Source organism: Vanacampus margaritifer, chromosome 2 (assembly GCF_051991255.1).
Source record: "Vanacampus margaritifer isolate UIUO_Vmar chromosome 2, RoL_Vmar_1.0, whole genome shotgun sequence".
Taxonomy (NCBI): Eukaryota; Metazoa; Chordata; class Actinopteri; order Syngnathiformes; family Syngnathidae; genus Vanacampus; species Vanacampus margaritifer.
This window is the reverse complement of record NC_135433.1, coordinates 15091680-15105824: the sequence shown is the minus strand read 5'-3', so window position 1 is coordinate 15105824 and position 14145 is coordinate 15091680. Positions and strand designations below refer to the sequence as shown.

Sequence of the window (14145 nt, the reverse complement as noted above, 5' to 3'; positions counted from 1 at the left end):
AACGGCTTTTGAAGAATGATGATCAATAACATTCACGTTTACTAGCACTGGCACCCAAGCAAAAGCACCGCGTCTTCCATAAATGTCATGTCCGTGTTCGTTGGTTCCACAGAAGCGGTACCGGGCGGTGTACGACTACGCCGCCGCTGACGAAGACGAGGTCTCCTTCATTGACGGCGACGTGATCGTGGACGTGCAGCAGATCGACGAGGGCTGGATGTACGGCCGCGTGGAGCGCACCAACCAGCAGGGAATGCTGCCCGCCAACTACGTGGAGGCCATCTGAGAGGGAGAGAAAAAGAGAGAGAGAAGAGAAGGTAGAGAAAGGGAGGGAAAGGAGTTTAAAAAAACAAACAAAAAACACAACAAAAAAAAGCCCAGTGCCATTTCATCTTAAACGCCGCTTCTCTTGATTTGCCCCCCCCCCCCCTTCTTGCCTGGCCCCTTTCTCGCTGTTCCGCTCGCTAACCTCAAGCCTTCTTCCGTCTTTTTTTTCTGTCGGTGTGTGCTGATGTTGGTCTTTTTGGATGTCACTCATCCTCCTCCATCTTCGTCGCGTTCCGGAAGTCATCTCCATCCTGGCTATAGCACTTAACGTTCCCCTCCGCGCTGCATGAGGCAAAATACAAGGAAAAATATTTGGAAAAATCCCCCATGAGTCATTGCGCACAGATGTTATTTTGTTTATTTGCGTGCGTGCGTTTCCTCCGCAAGACTGGAAGACAAGTTTAATCTCAAGCCGCTCGAACACTTGTACATTCCTTTGATCTCTGAACCCTCGGATCAGCCAGCTGTCCGTCCTAACAGAGTGTTTAAGTCTTAATATATTTATAGACCCGATGTGACGCGCTGCATTGTGGGTAATGTTGTTCAACTGGAATCCGGAGCACCTGCTGTTGTCATTTTGTTTTTTGTTTGGTTTTGGTCTCGAGCAGACACAAAAGGGATCAGGGATATGTTGGGGAACGTCCAACACACACAAACAAATATATATATATATATATATATATATATATATATATTATGTAGACATCTGACTTCTGTTTCTTGTGATGTGACGTCCTTTGCTCCCCCCATTTGCGACAAATTTTGCGTACACAGCACAACTGTATTGTGGCACTTTTTTAAAAACTTTTATTCCGCCGCTTCAACAACATTCCAATCTTTATTTTTTCTGTGAGATGTGAATGAATGACTTCTGAATCCTTGACTTGTTGTTTATTTAGCAACCCACTTCTTCTATCTTGTGCTCGTTTTTCTTCTTTTTACCTTTTTTTCCATTGTTGTGATTGTACAATGCTCATTTTGAACAGGACAAATTGTCAAGTGTATTAAATGAATAAACCAGCAACGCAATTTATGAAGGTGGAGGAGTTTATATAAAAAGGAGCGGTAGTGGGAGTTGGATAAGGACGCAGTGGTGGAGTGAACGGAATGCTAACGGCTAATATCAATGGTGTGCCCGAAAACCAATCGACTATAATTGATTGGTTGGTAGTTGCGACGACCATTCCTCAGTGTAAATAATCTCCGACAACGGGACATGATTGATTCGGGGTACAGTTTTCTGGCATTGCTCTCATGACTTAGCTAGTTGACAATTGTACAATTGTGTATCATAATAGACGTCATGATGCGTCAGGAAATTTTTTACTATGTGTATAATGGTGGCCGGGGGAATCTTGGGGTCTTAATTTTATCATCAGTCAAATATCTACACCCGTTGAAAAAGTTTTACAGCACACCACCTTCCTCAGGACAGGATTCAATCTTGTTTGACCATAAGGCACAGCAACCTCGGATCGCGTTTAATGGCTTGGGAGATCAATAAAATCACTAAATCAGGCTAGCATAGAACAACGATCAATAATACGAACTTTGTCCCTAAAAACGTTACTAATAACGCTTCAGCTAGTCAGCAAGTTACTCTGTCGAGCTAGCGTAGCATTGACGACTACTATTAATACCAACTTTGTCCACAAAAAAAGTGTTACTAGTGACTAGTAAGACGTCAGCTAGCGGTTGAGTGATTGGTAAGACAGTCTGTCAGGCTAGAATAGCACTACGACAAACATAAACTTGAACTTTGTCCCAAAAACTAGTACTAGTAGCATGTCGGCTAGTCTGTCAAGCTAGCGAAGCACTACGACGAGCGTTAATGCAACCTTTTTTCCCAAACGTGTGTCACTAGTAACCAGTAAGGAGTTAGCTAGCATTTGAGAGGTTGGCAAGTCACTCTTTCAAGCTAATGGATGTCAGACTACCTTTTTTTTTTTTTTCCTGCACACATTTTGCTGATGTAAAAGTGACCTTTTTTGGGCATGACTATCAGTAAATTAACCAATGGGCACAACAGTTTTTTCCCCACACAACTCTTTATTAGTAACTGATAACGTGAGCTATCCTTTGTTTGTTGTTCAAGCCATCTGTCAAGCTAGCACTTCAAATGTTCTGTGTACTTAATCTCCGTCATATTGCGTCTTCTACAACACACTGCGGCTGAGGGCATGTTTATAAATGGGTCTGAGGGAATAATAGGATTTTTTGTTTTATTTGGAATGTTAACACATTTTTGTAGGCTTAAAAATGACTGTCATTTTAGAGCGCAATTTTCTGGCATTGTTGACAGCAATTTAGCCATCGGGCACAGCAATTTTTTGCCTTCAAAAGGTGTTACCCGTAAGGATTTTATTGGCTAGTGTTTGGTTTGATCTGTCTGTCAAGCTAGTTACATCATCTCTGAAACTATTCTGTCATTCTCAAACAACACACTAGGACTGGGGCCATATTTACAATAGCAGAAGGAATCATGGGAGTCGTTTTTAAAATCTTATTTTAAAATGTTTTGCGCAATTTAGTTCTCTGTGTTTGACAGCTTGCCATTTTGGATGGAATCAGATGTCACTGCTGACTCATGATTCCATTTTTTTTTGGTCCCTCTTCCTCTCTCTCCTATCTAAGTTATCCTGTCCTCGCCTCTACCGAGCCTTCACCGTCTGTGCTTCTGACCCGCCATTCCGTGTTTCTCATCATTCCCATTTATATGTACACAGCATAATAGGAATCTTGTAATCCCGCAGGTGGAAGCTTGCAGATCCGTTTTGTGCATCTCCGTCTTGTTTTATTAAATATAATTTTGTTATGATTTTTTAAAAATGGAATAAAGATAGCATATGCATATTGACACGTTAAAAAAAAAAAAAAGTACATGACATTGTCAGATGTTAGGACCTGATATCATCTCGTGTCAGAGCACTTCAAACTGTACTTAATGATTCTGCAGATTCAATAAAAGTCATTTTTCTCAGACCGTTTGACTCACTTTTCACTGCAAAGTTCATTGGGACACAATTGGGGCAAAAAGAACAGTGTACGTTTGGGCCTCTGTCTGCATTAGGCACCTGTTGTATTGAATGTCAAACTATTTGTTACAGGCGGAGCTGGACGAGAGTTTCAGCATCAAATCACAGGTGAGGGCTGGAATGCCACTTTCTGACTTTTAATTCAATGCTTTACATACTGTAGATGTTTTGATGTATTTGAATTGGATAGTAGTTGAAATTGCTTGGTTTATCGTCGTTTCAAACCACCCGGGTGTTGATCAAGAAGTGTCATATAGTCGCCACTACTTTAACATTTCAATCAACAAATAAACGTTGTTTAAATTGGTTTCCATTGTTTTGCTAACGTCCAGGATTTCTTGCATTGTTTGCTTCTATGAGCAAGTCTCTTTCTACTGACACTTGCCGCAATTATACTTAAAACAATACCTGACGTTGATTTGGAATGCTATGCAAGACAAATCAGTACTTTGATGATATTAACATTTTTAAGTGTGCTGATTTTTTAGTTTGAGTTCACAGTATTTGGTTTGCTTCAAAACCTTTGTTGTTGGGTTAGGATAGTTTATTTTTTTTATACATGCATTTAGAAATATATTATGAAAATGAAATATATAGAGAGATCATACTTTGCATGCATAATTGTTTTATTTTGTCCATATTTATATTGCATTTTTGTAATACATCTGGTTAGGAAGTACAATATGTGGTTCTCCGATCTGGTCCCCCACTAGCACTGATTAAAAATAAAATACGACCCCCAAAAAAACAAACTTTTTTTTAAATGTTTGGCATAAACTGTTTTAGTGTTTTTTTCCAAATCTGGAGGTGTTTTGAGCAAAGGGAAAGAAAAGGCTCAATTCAAAAAGTGTTGGGTGTTTTCATTTACATTTCAGTCTTCCACAGCCCACAAGTCCAGCACAGTACATCCAAACTAGAAAAATTCTACGACTTTTGTTTTACTGCCACTGCAGCCTTGGTTTTCGCCATGAGAGGTCACTAAACTGACGCTGAACGTACTAAACCTTGAGGGACTTTGTTTTGTATGTGTGTGTGTGAATGGCACGAAAAAGGCTCAGTCAACGACGCAGGTGTATTGCATTCACTTGGTTGGAAAAAGAAACCTGTTTTTCTTACTTTTTTGGGGGCGGGGGAATTGGGTTTTTTTCGTGTAATTTTTCATTTTCTGATTTTTTTTTTTTTAATGTATTTTCTGTGACTTGTTGCAGACTCGCAAATGACGGACACTTTCCCGCATACCTCCAACGTACCTTCAACTATATCACTTACTGGCTCAGTTACGGTAAGCATACGAACATGTCAATCGATCGGCATGATTTTAGTAAGCGAACAGTTACGTTTCTACGGAAGTGTATTGCATGCGGGAACGTGTCCGCCATTAGCGAGTCTGCAACAAGTAACTTGGAGTTCAGAGGTTTAAAGAAATAAAATAAAATTGTAACTCAGAAAAACAGAAGCTAGTGCTCTGTTTTTCAGAAAATATATATATAAATAATTTCATGACAGAAAAAATATGTAGAAAAACAGTAAAAACAATATTCAGAACAAAAAAATAAAATAAATAAATAATACACAAAAACAAATGCCCCAATAATACACAAAAACAAATTGCCCACCCACCCACCACCTCCACACACAAAAAAGTCAGAAAAACAGGACAAAATGTAGTCCTACAGCAACAGAAGTCATTAGTTTTACCTTGTATTTTACCGCATTCATATTTACATTACTAAATTGAGGCTTTCAAATCGGTTTCTGTTGAAATTGAAATCTTAATATTAGTACTTTTCATATTGTGATGATTCATGTAGCGACTAATTAACATCATAACTATACAATTTTTGTCTTTAGCACGTTTTCCAATGACGGCAATCTTTTGAAAATAGGATAAAGGTTAAGAACGTTATGGATGTTTGAAACTCGGTCTCAGATTCTTAAAAAAAAGAAGACTCTAAACTCGATCCCATTTACGATACTTTGCATTAAGACTTTTGCCAGAAATTGGGACATTTTCACGAGTCATAACTTTATTCATTTTCAGGAAACTTAAATTACTGGAATTAAAAGATCTGCCTGACAATACTGGTTTGTGTAAATAAGCAATGAATGCAGGTCTTTGTCATCATTTTTAGTATATTGTAGTACAGTAGTCATTTTAGCATAGCTAATTCACTAGCTTACACATACAGTATTCTATTTTGCCTTCTAGAAGAACGTCGGATCAGGTCTTCGCTGCTGCAGGTGAGTGTCAAATCATGAGTCTGGTCTGAACCTGAGAAAATTCCATACAGTAATGGGTTTTATGAGTAGGTGAGTTATTTATCAAAGCTTCATAGCGAAAGTCGGCATTTAATTTTTATTTCAGCTTTGTTTGACATTATTTAACACGGCCTGAGCGGGCTTGAATGTAGTTTGCTGGAAAACAAAGTGTTCACTGCAAGGCCCATAGTGAAAGTACTGTAATAGTAAATCAGCCCTGTATAGTAGTGAGTATCATGAATATGCACCTAACAGGAGGTTATCATTATGAGAATTTAGCGTTAGAAAAAAAAAATGGTTAACACAATTTCTTGACACATATTATTCGTACAAGAATTACATAAGTAAGGTGCGACGAATGGTTTGCATCTTAGGCCTGCCATGTCAGCCTCAAAGTACAAAATAGGTTTGCTCCATATTTTAGGAGACATTCAGTGCAAAAGTCACTTGTGTCTACACAGAAGCAGCGCTTCTCCCAGTGGCCATTTCTACCACTATAAATTCGCTTTTCCACACCTGCAGCTTAATTTTGCGACTACAATAAATTAATTTTCTATGACTAAAAGTTATTTTTGCTAATACAAAATTTTTCTACAGCTACAAGTTGCTTTTGCACCAATTTTACCTTCACAGTTCCTGTGCTAGTTAAACTACCAAAAAGATTTTCTCCAACATGAGTCTGAAATGTACCAGACGTTTTGTCGAAGTCAACCCTGCGGAAGAAATCTTTTGTTTGGACCAGGCGGAATCCTACGGCGCGCCTCTGGTGCCAGTGTATGAAAAAAACGTTTTGATGATCTGTACCCACAGTTTATTAATCTGTACCCACGGTTTAGCAATCCGTTCCCACGGTTTAGCAATCTGTACCCACAGTTTAGCACGTCAATATGAAACAAAGAAGGACACTCGAATATGTAGACACAAGTTTGATTTATTTGAAAACTGGAGTAGTGTTGAGTGTGAAACGGGAAAAACTCAATGCCATTTTGATTTTGTGGAAATGAGAGCAGGTTAAAATAAGTGCTTTTTTTAAATTGTAGGAAACGAGGAAACCAGCGTCATCACCAATGCCAAATTGTGAAAACACTGCCATCTTTAGGCCAGGAAATGCAATTGCGGTTTAGGTTTTCATAATATAGACTGACAGACGGGGAGTGCAACGGTAGAGGCAGCTTCAGCGTCGCTGCTCATTTAACCCCTGGGCGTTATTTGACCATTTTTTGCATAACGCCCAGGGGTTAAGTAATCCATCGTTTGTACAATACATAACTAATCCTCACATCAAATTTACCATTTTCCCCCGTCGGACAAAGCGCTTGTGGAAGCTAAACTGAATACTGTGTATATGTTTGCCGATATTGGAGGATCTATGGCAAGAGCCAAATGCAACTGGCAGTAGATGTGCATGTGCATCATTGAAAACAAATAATATACTAAAAATTTAGGACAAGTCTTTGTTTTGTAATAAATCGATTCGTCAGATGCATGTTGTTAAATTTTAAAATTGCATGACTGTTTTCTGGGTGTATCTCGGATCCATGCGGGCTCCAGTAGGTCTTCTGCAATATTTGCGGTGGCTGTGATGTCATTCAACCGTAGATTCATCAGAGAAATCCACCTTCTGCCCAGAAAACAGTGGCGGAAAAATCATGGTCTGGCGTTACATCCAGTATGGGGCCTTCAAGAGATTTGCAGGGTGGAAGGCAATATCAATAGCCTAAAATATCAAGACGTATTGGCTACCTCTTACATTCCCAACCATAAAAGGGGTCAAATTTTGCAGCAGGATGGCGCTCCATCGCATGCTTCCATCTCTACATCAAAGTTCCTCAAGGCCAAGAAGATCAAGGTGCTCCAAGACTGGCCAGACATGAACATCATTGAGCATGTCTGGGGTAGAATGAAAGAGGAAGCATGGAAGAGCAAACCAAATAATCTTGATGAACTCTGGGAGGCACGTAAGACTGCTTTCTTTGCTATTCCTGATGACTTGTATGAATCATTGCCGAACCGCATGGATGCAGTCCTTCAAGCTCATGGAAGTCATACAAGATATTAGATAAGGATCTCACAGCACCACTACGTCATTCTCTGATGTTATGTAACTTTTTTTTGTATTTGAAGTCAATTATTTGTTCCATTTTCACATGACTTTTTGTAGGCGACAAAACTTTTGTCTTGCCAAAATCTGACCTTTCTGTGTTCATTAAATGATCAAAATTTCTTCAGTGAAGCAAATTTATTTTTGTATATTAAACATCATTTGGGAGGGTTTTAGCTTTTATATGAGCCATTTCCAAAACCAATGGGTTAATTAAAAGTCAGGTTATAAGCTGGTGTTTCTCCAAAATGGCTAAGCGACAAGACTTTTGTCAGGGACTTCTACGTGGAGGCCATCTGAGACAGAGAGAGAGAGAAAAGTCATTTGGGAATTGTATTTTACTTTATTATACAGTTTTACTGTGACTTTTTTTCTTGCAGTTGACAAATATTCCACATATTAAAAAAAAAAAATAATGATACTAATACAAACTAAACTAAAACAAAGCAGGGGGAACTCAAAACTAATAAAAACTCAGAAATGCCCTGAAAATGAATTTAAACTGAATATAAAAACAAAAGTAAAAACTAACTATAATGAAAAACCCAAAACTATTTTAACCCTGATTACACATCTGACTTCCTATTTACTGTAACGTGTCGACCTTTGGGTCAAAAATGAGTGTAGACAGCACAACGCTGTATTGTGACACCTTTTCAAACCTTTTATTCTGCTTCTGCCTCAACTTTCCTATCATTGTTATTTTTCTGTGAGATGTGAATGAAGGCCTTATCTCTTGAATTATTTCCTAATCCACCATTTCTATGCCGTGCTCGTCTTTTTCTTCTTAGCCTTTTTTCATCATTGTGATTGTAAGATGCATATTTTGAACAGGGAAATTAGTCAAGTGTATTGTTACATGATTTCACCAGCAACACAATTTATGAAGGTGGAGGGGCTTATATAAATGTAAACAACAAAAATAGGAGAGGTAGTGGGCGTTGGATAAGGAACATTTGCATCAGAAATGTATGTGTATGAATTGGGAGGGTATTTTTGTTATTTGAATCAGCAGTCAAATTCAGACATGTTTGAAGACGTGTCAAGTCTGTTACTTCAGAAAGTTTTAGAATGAACCGGTGTAGATCGAAATCGATGGATAAAATCAATGTCAGGTTAGCGAAGAACATCCAATGATATGAACTTTGTGCCCAAATCGTTTCACTGGTTGTAATGCTTGCTAGCGTTTGAGAAGTCAGTAGGTCTGTCTGCCAAGCTAGCGTAACACTACAATGACTTGTAACCAACTTTGTCCTTACAAATGTGTTACTCGTAACTAGTAAGGTGTCAGCTCGTGTTAGAGTGGATGGCAAGTCTGTTTGTTGGTTCGCGTTGTTTTACTAACTAAGGTTTACCGGGATTGTTTTCTTCTATTTAAAATTCCGAACATCCGGTCATTTCTGATATTTCCGCAATGCAAATGCTCCTTTTACACAGTGGAAATGAACGGGGTATTGTGCTGTATTGCTTTTGCCTGTGACTGTCATACAAACCAGGCAGATTGTTATAGTAGTCAAAGGTCATGACAAACGTCACATTTGTAAAAAATAAAAAAAAATAGTTGTAATTGGAGACTGAGAGGAGGATTCATAAATTGAAGGAATGACGTGCTGCGGCGACCCCAAACCGGACAAGCAGGAAGGAAAATAATTGTCTTCTATGGCGAAATATACTGTATGTCTCTTTACTGCCACCTGCCGTAGTTACCTTCCCTGCAACGACACCACAGCCGTGTGTGTACATATTCCACTCTAGACATCATGCAACAAGCATTTAAACAAACAATAATACCTGTCAATTTAACAGAAAAACGCACATTAAACGCACATTCGTCGAAACAGATTCAAAAGATTTCTAAATCCAATAATGCAAAACCAATGCGATAATTTCCCCGAACTTATTTTGCCAGGTGTCGACTTTAAAAGCCTAACTTCGCTTCAATTAACTAAATGTACTGAGGCATATGAACGATATTTAAACATACTAATAAATAAATAAACTATGATTGTATCTTTGTAAACTTAACTTAAATTAGTTCATTTCAGAGCTTAAATCCTCAACGAACGGTCGGCGTTTGAAGGCGTTCACTGGCGTTCTTTGCCCATTTCCGAAGTCTTCCGATTACAGCCGAAGTCATACACCGGCTCCCGCCCAGTTGCCTTCGCTTCTCGCTGACCGATTTGTCGTCATCGCAATCATGGTAGACATTATGATGTTGATGTTCTTCGCCATCATGGGCCTCGTCTTCCTGTCGTACATCATCTACATGCTTTGAGAATGATGGCGACCCTGTGGAGGACGACGAAAAGGACAAGGAAGAGGAGGCGCCTTTGCTCTGCATCCCTGCAGCTGCCTCCATCACGGGCGAGGGTGAGGATGCGTTTAGTGGCATTACGAAAATACAAATATTTTTACCGAATGTACCCTTAAAACATTGAGTTGTGTTTTTTATGTGTAGAAAATACGATTTGTGACTAAATGTAATATGTCCGAATAAATATTTGTTGTCAGGTGACCTGTGAAGTGCGCCTCATCTGTCTCAGGGAGGACAACCAGTGGCTGGACCATGAAGGTCTCTCCATGCAGAAGCTAACAGATGGACTCTCCCGAATGATTGAATTAGTCCATCATGTTTTTTGTGACAAATCAACACAATACGGGTTATTAGCATCTCAGTGGAGCATTCGCTGTGGTTTAAAACTCATTTGTTATTGGTGTTTTTAACTGTACACACGCATGAAGACTATCACCTTTCAGTTTACCACCAAATATTTTGTTGTCATATTTTGTGATCAATAAAGACGATTGCTTATAATGAAAGCGTATGTGTATGTGTGTGGGTTTTGTTTGTTTGTTTTTAGCCAGCATGAGGCGCCCTTGACTTACGTTGCAATCCATCATGGAAAGTCTTTGTGTTGTAAGTTGTAACGTGTGGTGGTTGAAGAGGTGTTGGGTAGCCCAAGGGAACAAAGCCTTGTAGAATGTCCACATGTACTTATTTATTTAGTGGATAAAACAATAACTCAGCATTTCCGACTTACCACACATCACTTGCAAGAGCACAGCAGTCTAGTACATATGACAGAGTCGCCACCGCGTGGCGTGCTACCGTACTGCCATATATAACTGCCTGTATGCATGAGTGCATGAAGGCTTGAGTGTTTGTGAGAGAATCTTAGTACGATACAGTAGTGTCTAATCTGAGTGTGCAAGTATATGTATAGAATTGAAGCTACAATGACCAGTAGAGTGCTGCACTCACGCAGGGATGGACTATATGGCTTATAAATAAACTTTAGGGAACTGATGGCAGTATTTTTTTTGTAGTAGTAGCACCAAACCAGACTATGATGGGAGAACACAGGACTGATTCCATGACCGCTGTGTAGAACTGTCTCAGTCAGTAGCTCCTGTAGCAGGCCAGGCTTCCTCAGACACTCACCATCACTCAAAATAGATTAAACCTGTCATTGGCTCGATGATGTTTTGACATTTAAACTTGAATTTATAGTACTTATTGTTGACTTGATATTTTCAACCTGCACAAATTGAATTCACGATTTTAAAAAAATCCTCCATGAGTCTAAAAATTGTATTCTACTTAGGTTTGTAGAACATGAATTAAGCAGATTAATCCATCCATTTTCATCAATCACAGGGTGCTGCCATTTTGTCCTGTATCGCTCTGCCACTGATATCAAAGTGCCTTCGGGTTTGTCTGACAAAACCCAGAAAACAGGTGCGGGCCGTGTTGTTCATTCTATTGACTTACGTTTTTACTGTATGTTTTTACATAAAGTACATTGTACTTTATTGTATTTAAGAGTACTTTTTTTATTTATTGAAAAATGCAGCCCATTTTGGGGGGTGGCGTTGCCATTCACGCCAATGGGGAACGATGATTTCAGATGTGAGTGTGGTCGCGGAACGATTTAAAGCCGTGTCTCAAGGCACCACTGTATTATTTTTTTTCGCCTGCGTTGCACCTGAACTTCCCCTTTCACCCTCCTTCCCGCCGCAGTTAACCATAAGCACATCCAGTCGTGTGCGCAAGTTGCCGAGTGAAGCGGGAAAAACGTGTGTGTGTGTGTGTTGTCACACTCCAACCTTCCCTAGTGGAGTTCCTGTTATTTAGTACTTGGTGGGAGTTTCCCTGGGAAGGATGTGTTGCCCTCCCTCCTGCGCTCACCAAGAATGGAAGGGCCTCCACAAAAGTGGACTACATGTCCCGACATGCTGCTCCTCAAAGGACCCACTTTCTCAACAACAAGGGGGCAGGGCTTGTAAATCCACCCAATAGCGTGTCGGTTGCTGTCGTCAATGGCAACAGAGGTTTTTAGGGAAGCGCGAGCGGGACAGCTGGAGCGGGAGTCACAAGCTCGGGCCCCGGCCAATCGGGAGGCGACCGCCCTTCCTGCTACTTCTCTCTGATTGGCTACCCTAACCCTCTGCAGCGGGAAAGGGGGAGGGGGGAAGGAGCAAAGGGAAGGGACGAACAGCAATGTGTGTGTGTACGACGGGAAGAGAGCGGGAGTATTTTTGTCGGTGGCGAGGAATCCCATCTGGAAACGGGATCAAGTGAAGCGTGGATATAACGTGGAGGAGAGTTGTTGGGAATACGGCACGGAGAAGACGAAGAATACCGGGAGCGTTGGGAGCCGCCATGGCGCGCTGAAATCATGGAGCAGGTGAGGATGCAAAGGCGAAAGGAAAGGAAAGGGTCCCATCATCTCAATGCTTGCATGACAACGCGACTTTGCTGCTATTCTGTCCTCTGGCGTCCCGGTGAGAGGTAAAGCAACCTCTGTAGATGTTCAAACAAGTGTGTACATCCCATGACCTCATCCGCCGGAAGCGGGGTGGTGTGGGGGGACACGCCCTGGCATGGCCCTTCAGTTCTTGCCGGTGGTCCCACCCGTAGCTAACCTGCCCCGTAAGCCTCACAGAACAATTAGAGATGATCTCATCAAGTGATGCTCGCCAGCGTGTGTGTAAATGTGGGTGAGTGTTACACATCTATTGCTGTCACGGTCGGTTTATTGGGTACACCTGCACACACCAATGCTGCATGTTGCTCTTCAGTGGAAAGCACGTGTGGTCAAAAGTGTTCTTTTTATTTATTAATTATTATTTTTTTAAATCAACAACAAAAATGCTATGCACTGTGCTGCAATTGGTAATGCATTTTATTATACATACATATATATACACACACACACACACACACACACACACACACACACACACACACATATATATATATATATATATATATATATATATATATATATATATATATATATGTATATATAACCATGTCCAGTTGTTGCACTTTTTTTTATATATATAATTTTTATAATAGTTTTTGTTCTCCACTGGGAATGCATGTGACATCAAAATTGTGTGTGTGTAAAAAAATGAAATAGTTTGTATCCGTGAATGCAATTTTTAAAACATATATTTTGAGCATTTGTTGCACAGATATTTCATTCGTTCTCAGAAAAAAATGAAACTCACCGGACTGCGTCTCTAAAAGTATATTTTACAAAATATGAATGTTTCTTCGTTGTCGTTGTTGTTTATTTTTAGCTGTGCACTGCAAAGAATGTGTCCAAACAATCACACAAAACATGTGATAATATTTTCTTAATCTGTTGGTGCACCCTTTGAAGTATTTCATATCTTTTCCTGTTCAATAGGGCATGTGTTTTTTAAATTTTCACACAAAACACGCAGACAAAAATATGAAAAAAAATTCATCACTGCATGCACTTTTTGTAAAAAAAAAAATTACATTTGATTATATATATTTTATATACAGTATAGTCCAAACTGTTAGCTCTTTTTTATTTTCATGCAAAGCAGATAAAAGTAATGTAGACAGACTGCATCTGTAAAAGTACATTTTATGATTCCCCCCCCCCCCCCCCACTGTTCAATAGAGGATGTTGTCAACATTTTTCCTGTTACTTCAAATTTTAATGCATAGCACACAGACAAAAAAGTTAGCTATTTTTCATCTATAAAAGCACCAGAATATATATATATATTTTGAAATTATTATTATTTTGATGCAAAACAACGCCCCAAAAATATATACAATAGACTGTTCTGCATCTGTCAATGCATTTTCATTTAGATTGTTTAAATGCTATTCTAATGTATTTTATACTGTAGAGCCAATGCCACAAAATGTTCCTTCCATGTGAGTCTCCCTAAGGAGTCGGGTATTGTCTCTTAGTGTGAAATCGTAGGATTCCTCACTTAAACAACTAATTGATCGATCCAAATGTCATGAAATTCTTCTATTTTTCTGTCTAGCCAAAGCTCTTGTATTATCTCATGCAGGTGTACCTAATAATGCGTCCAATCGTTCCGAATGGCAACAAAACAATAGCGGTGGATCTTACATGACAATACAGC

The 14145-nt window shown here is 39.5% G+C and overlaps 2 protein-coding genes across 5 annotated transcripts in view; both read left to right on the top strand.

Annotated features, from left to right (window-relative positions):
• The window catches only part of LOC144043053 (LIM and SH3 domain protein 1-like), a 40966-nt gene extending 33122 nt beyond the window's left edge, over positions 1–7844 (top strand). For 2 of the 4 annotated variants that reach the window (XM_077556275.1, XM_077556274.1), the window contains exon 7: positions 113–3310. In XM_077556275.1, the coding sequence (XP_077412401.1) occupies positions 113–286 (174 nt within the window). In that variant the 3' untranslated portion in view covers positions 287–3310. Of the gene's footprint in view, positions 1–112; positions 3311–3434; positions 3471–4570; positions 4645–5571 lie in introns of those variants that run through there. The other 2 variants (XR_013291039.1, XR_013291040.1) reach the window with 2 other exon arrangements.
• A 4368-nt stretch (positions 7845–12212) lies between these two features.
• arhgap23a (Rho GTPase activating protein 23a) overlaps positions 12213–14145 on the top strand; it is a 72647-nt gene continuing 70714 nt past the window's right edge. The window contains exon 1 of the mRNA XM_077556680.1: positions 12213–12410. Within this exon, the coding sequence (XP_077412806.1) occupies positions 12402–12410 (9 nt within the window). The 5' untranslated portion in view covers positions 12213–12401. The remainder of the gene's footprint in view (positions 12411–14145) is intronic.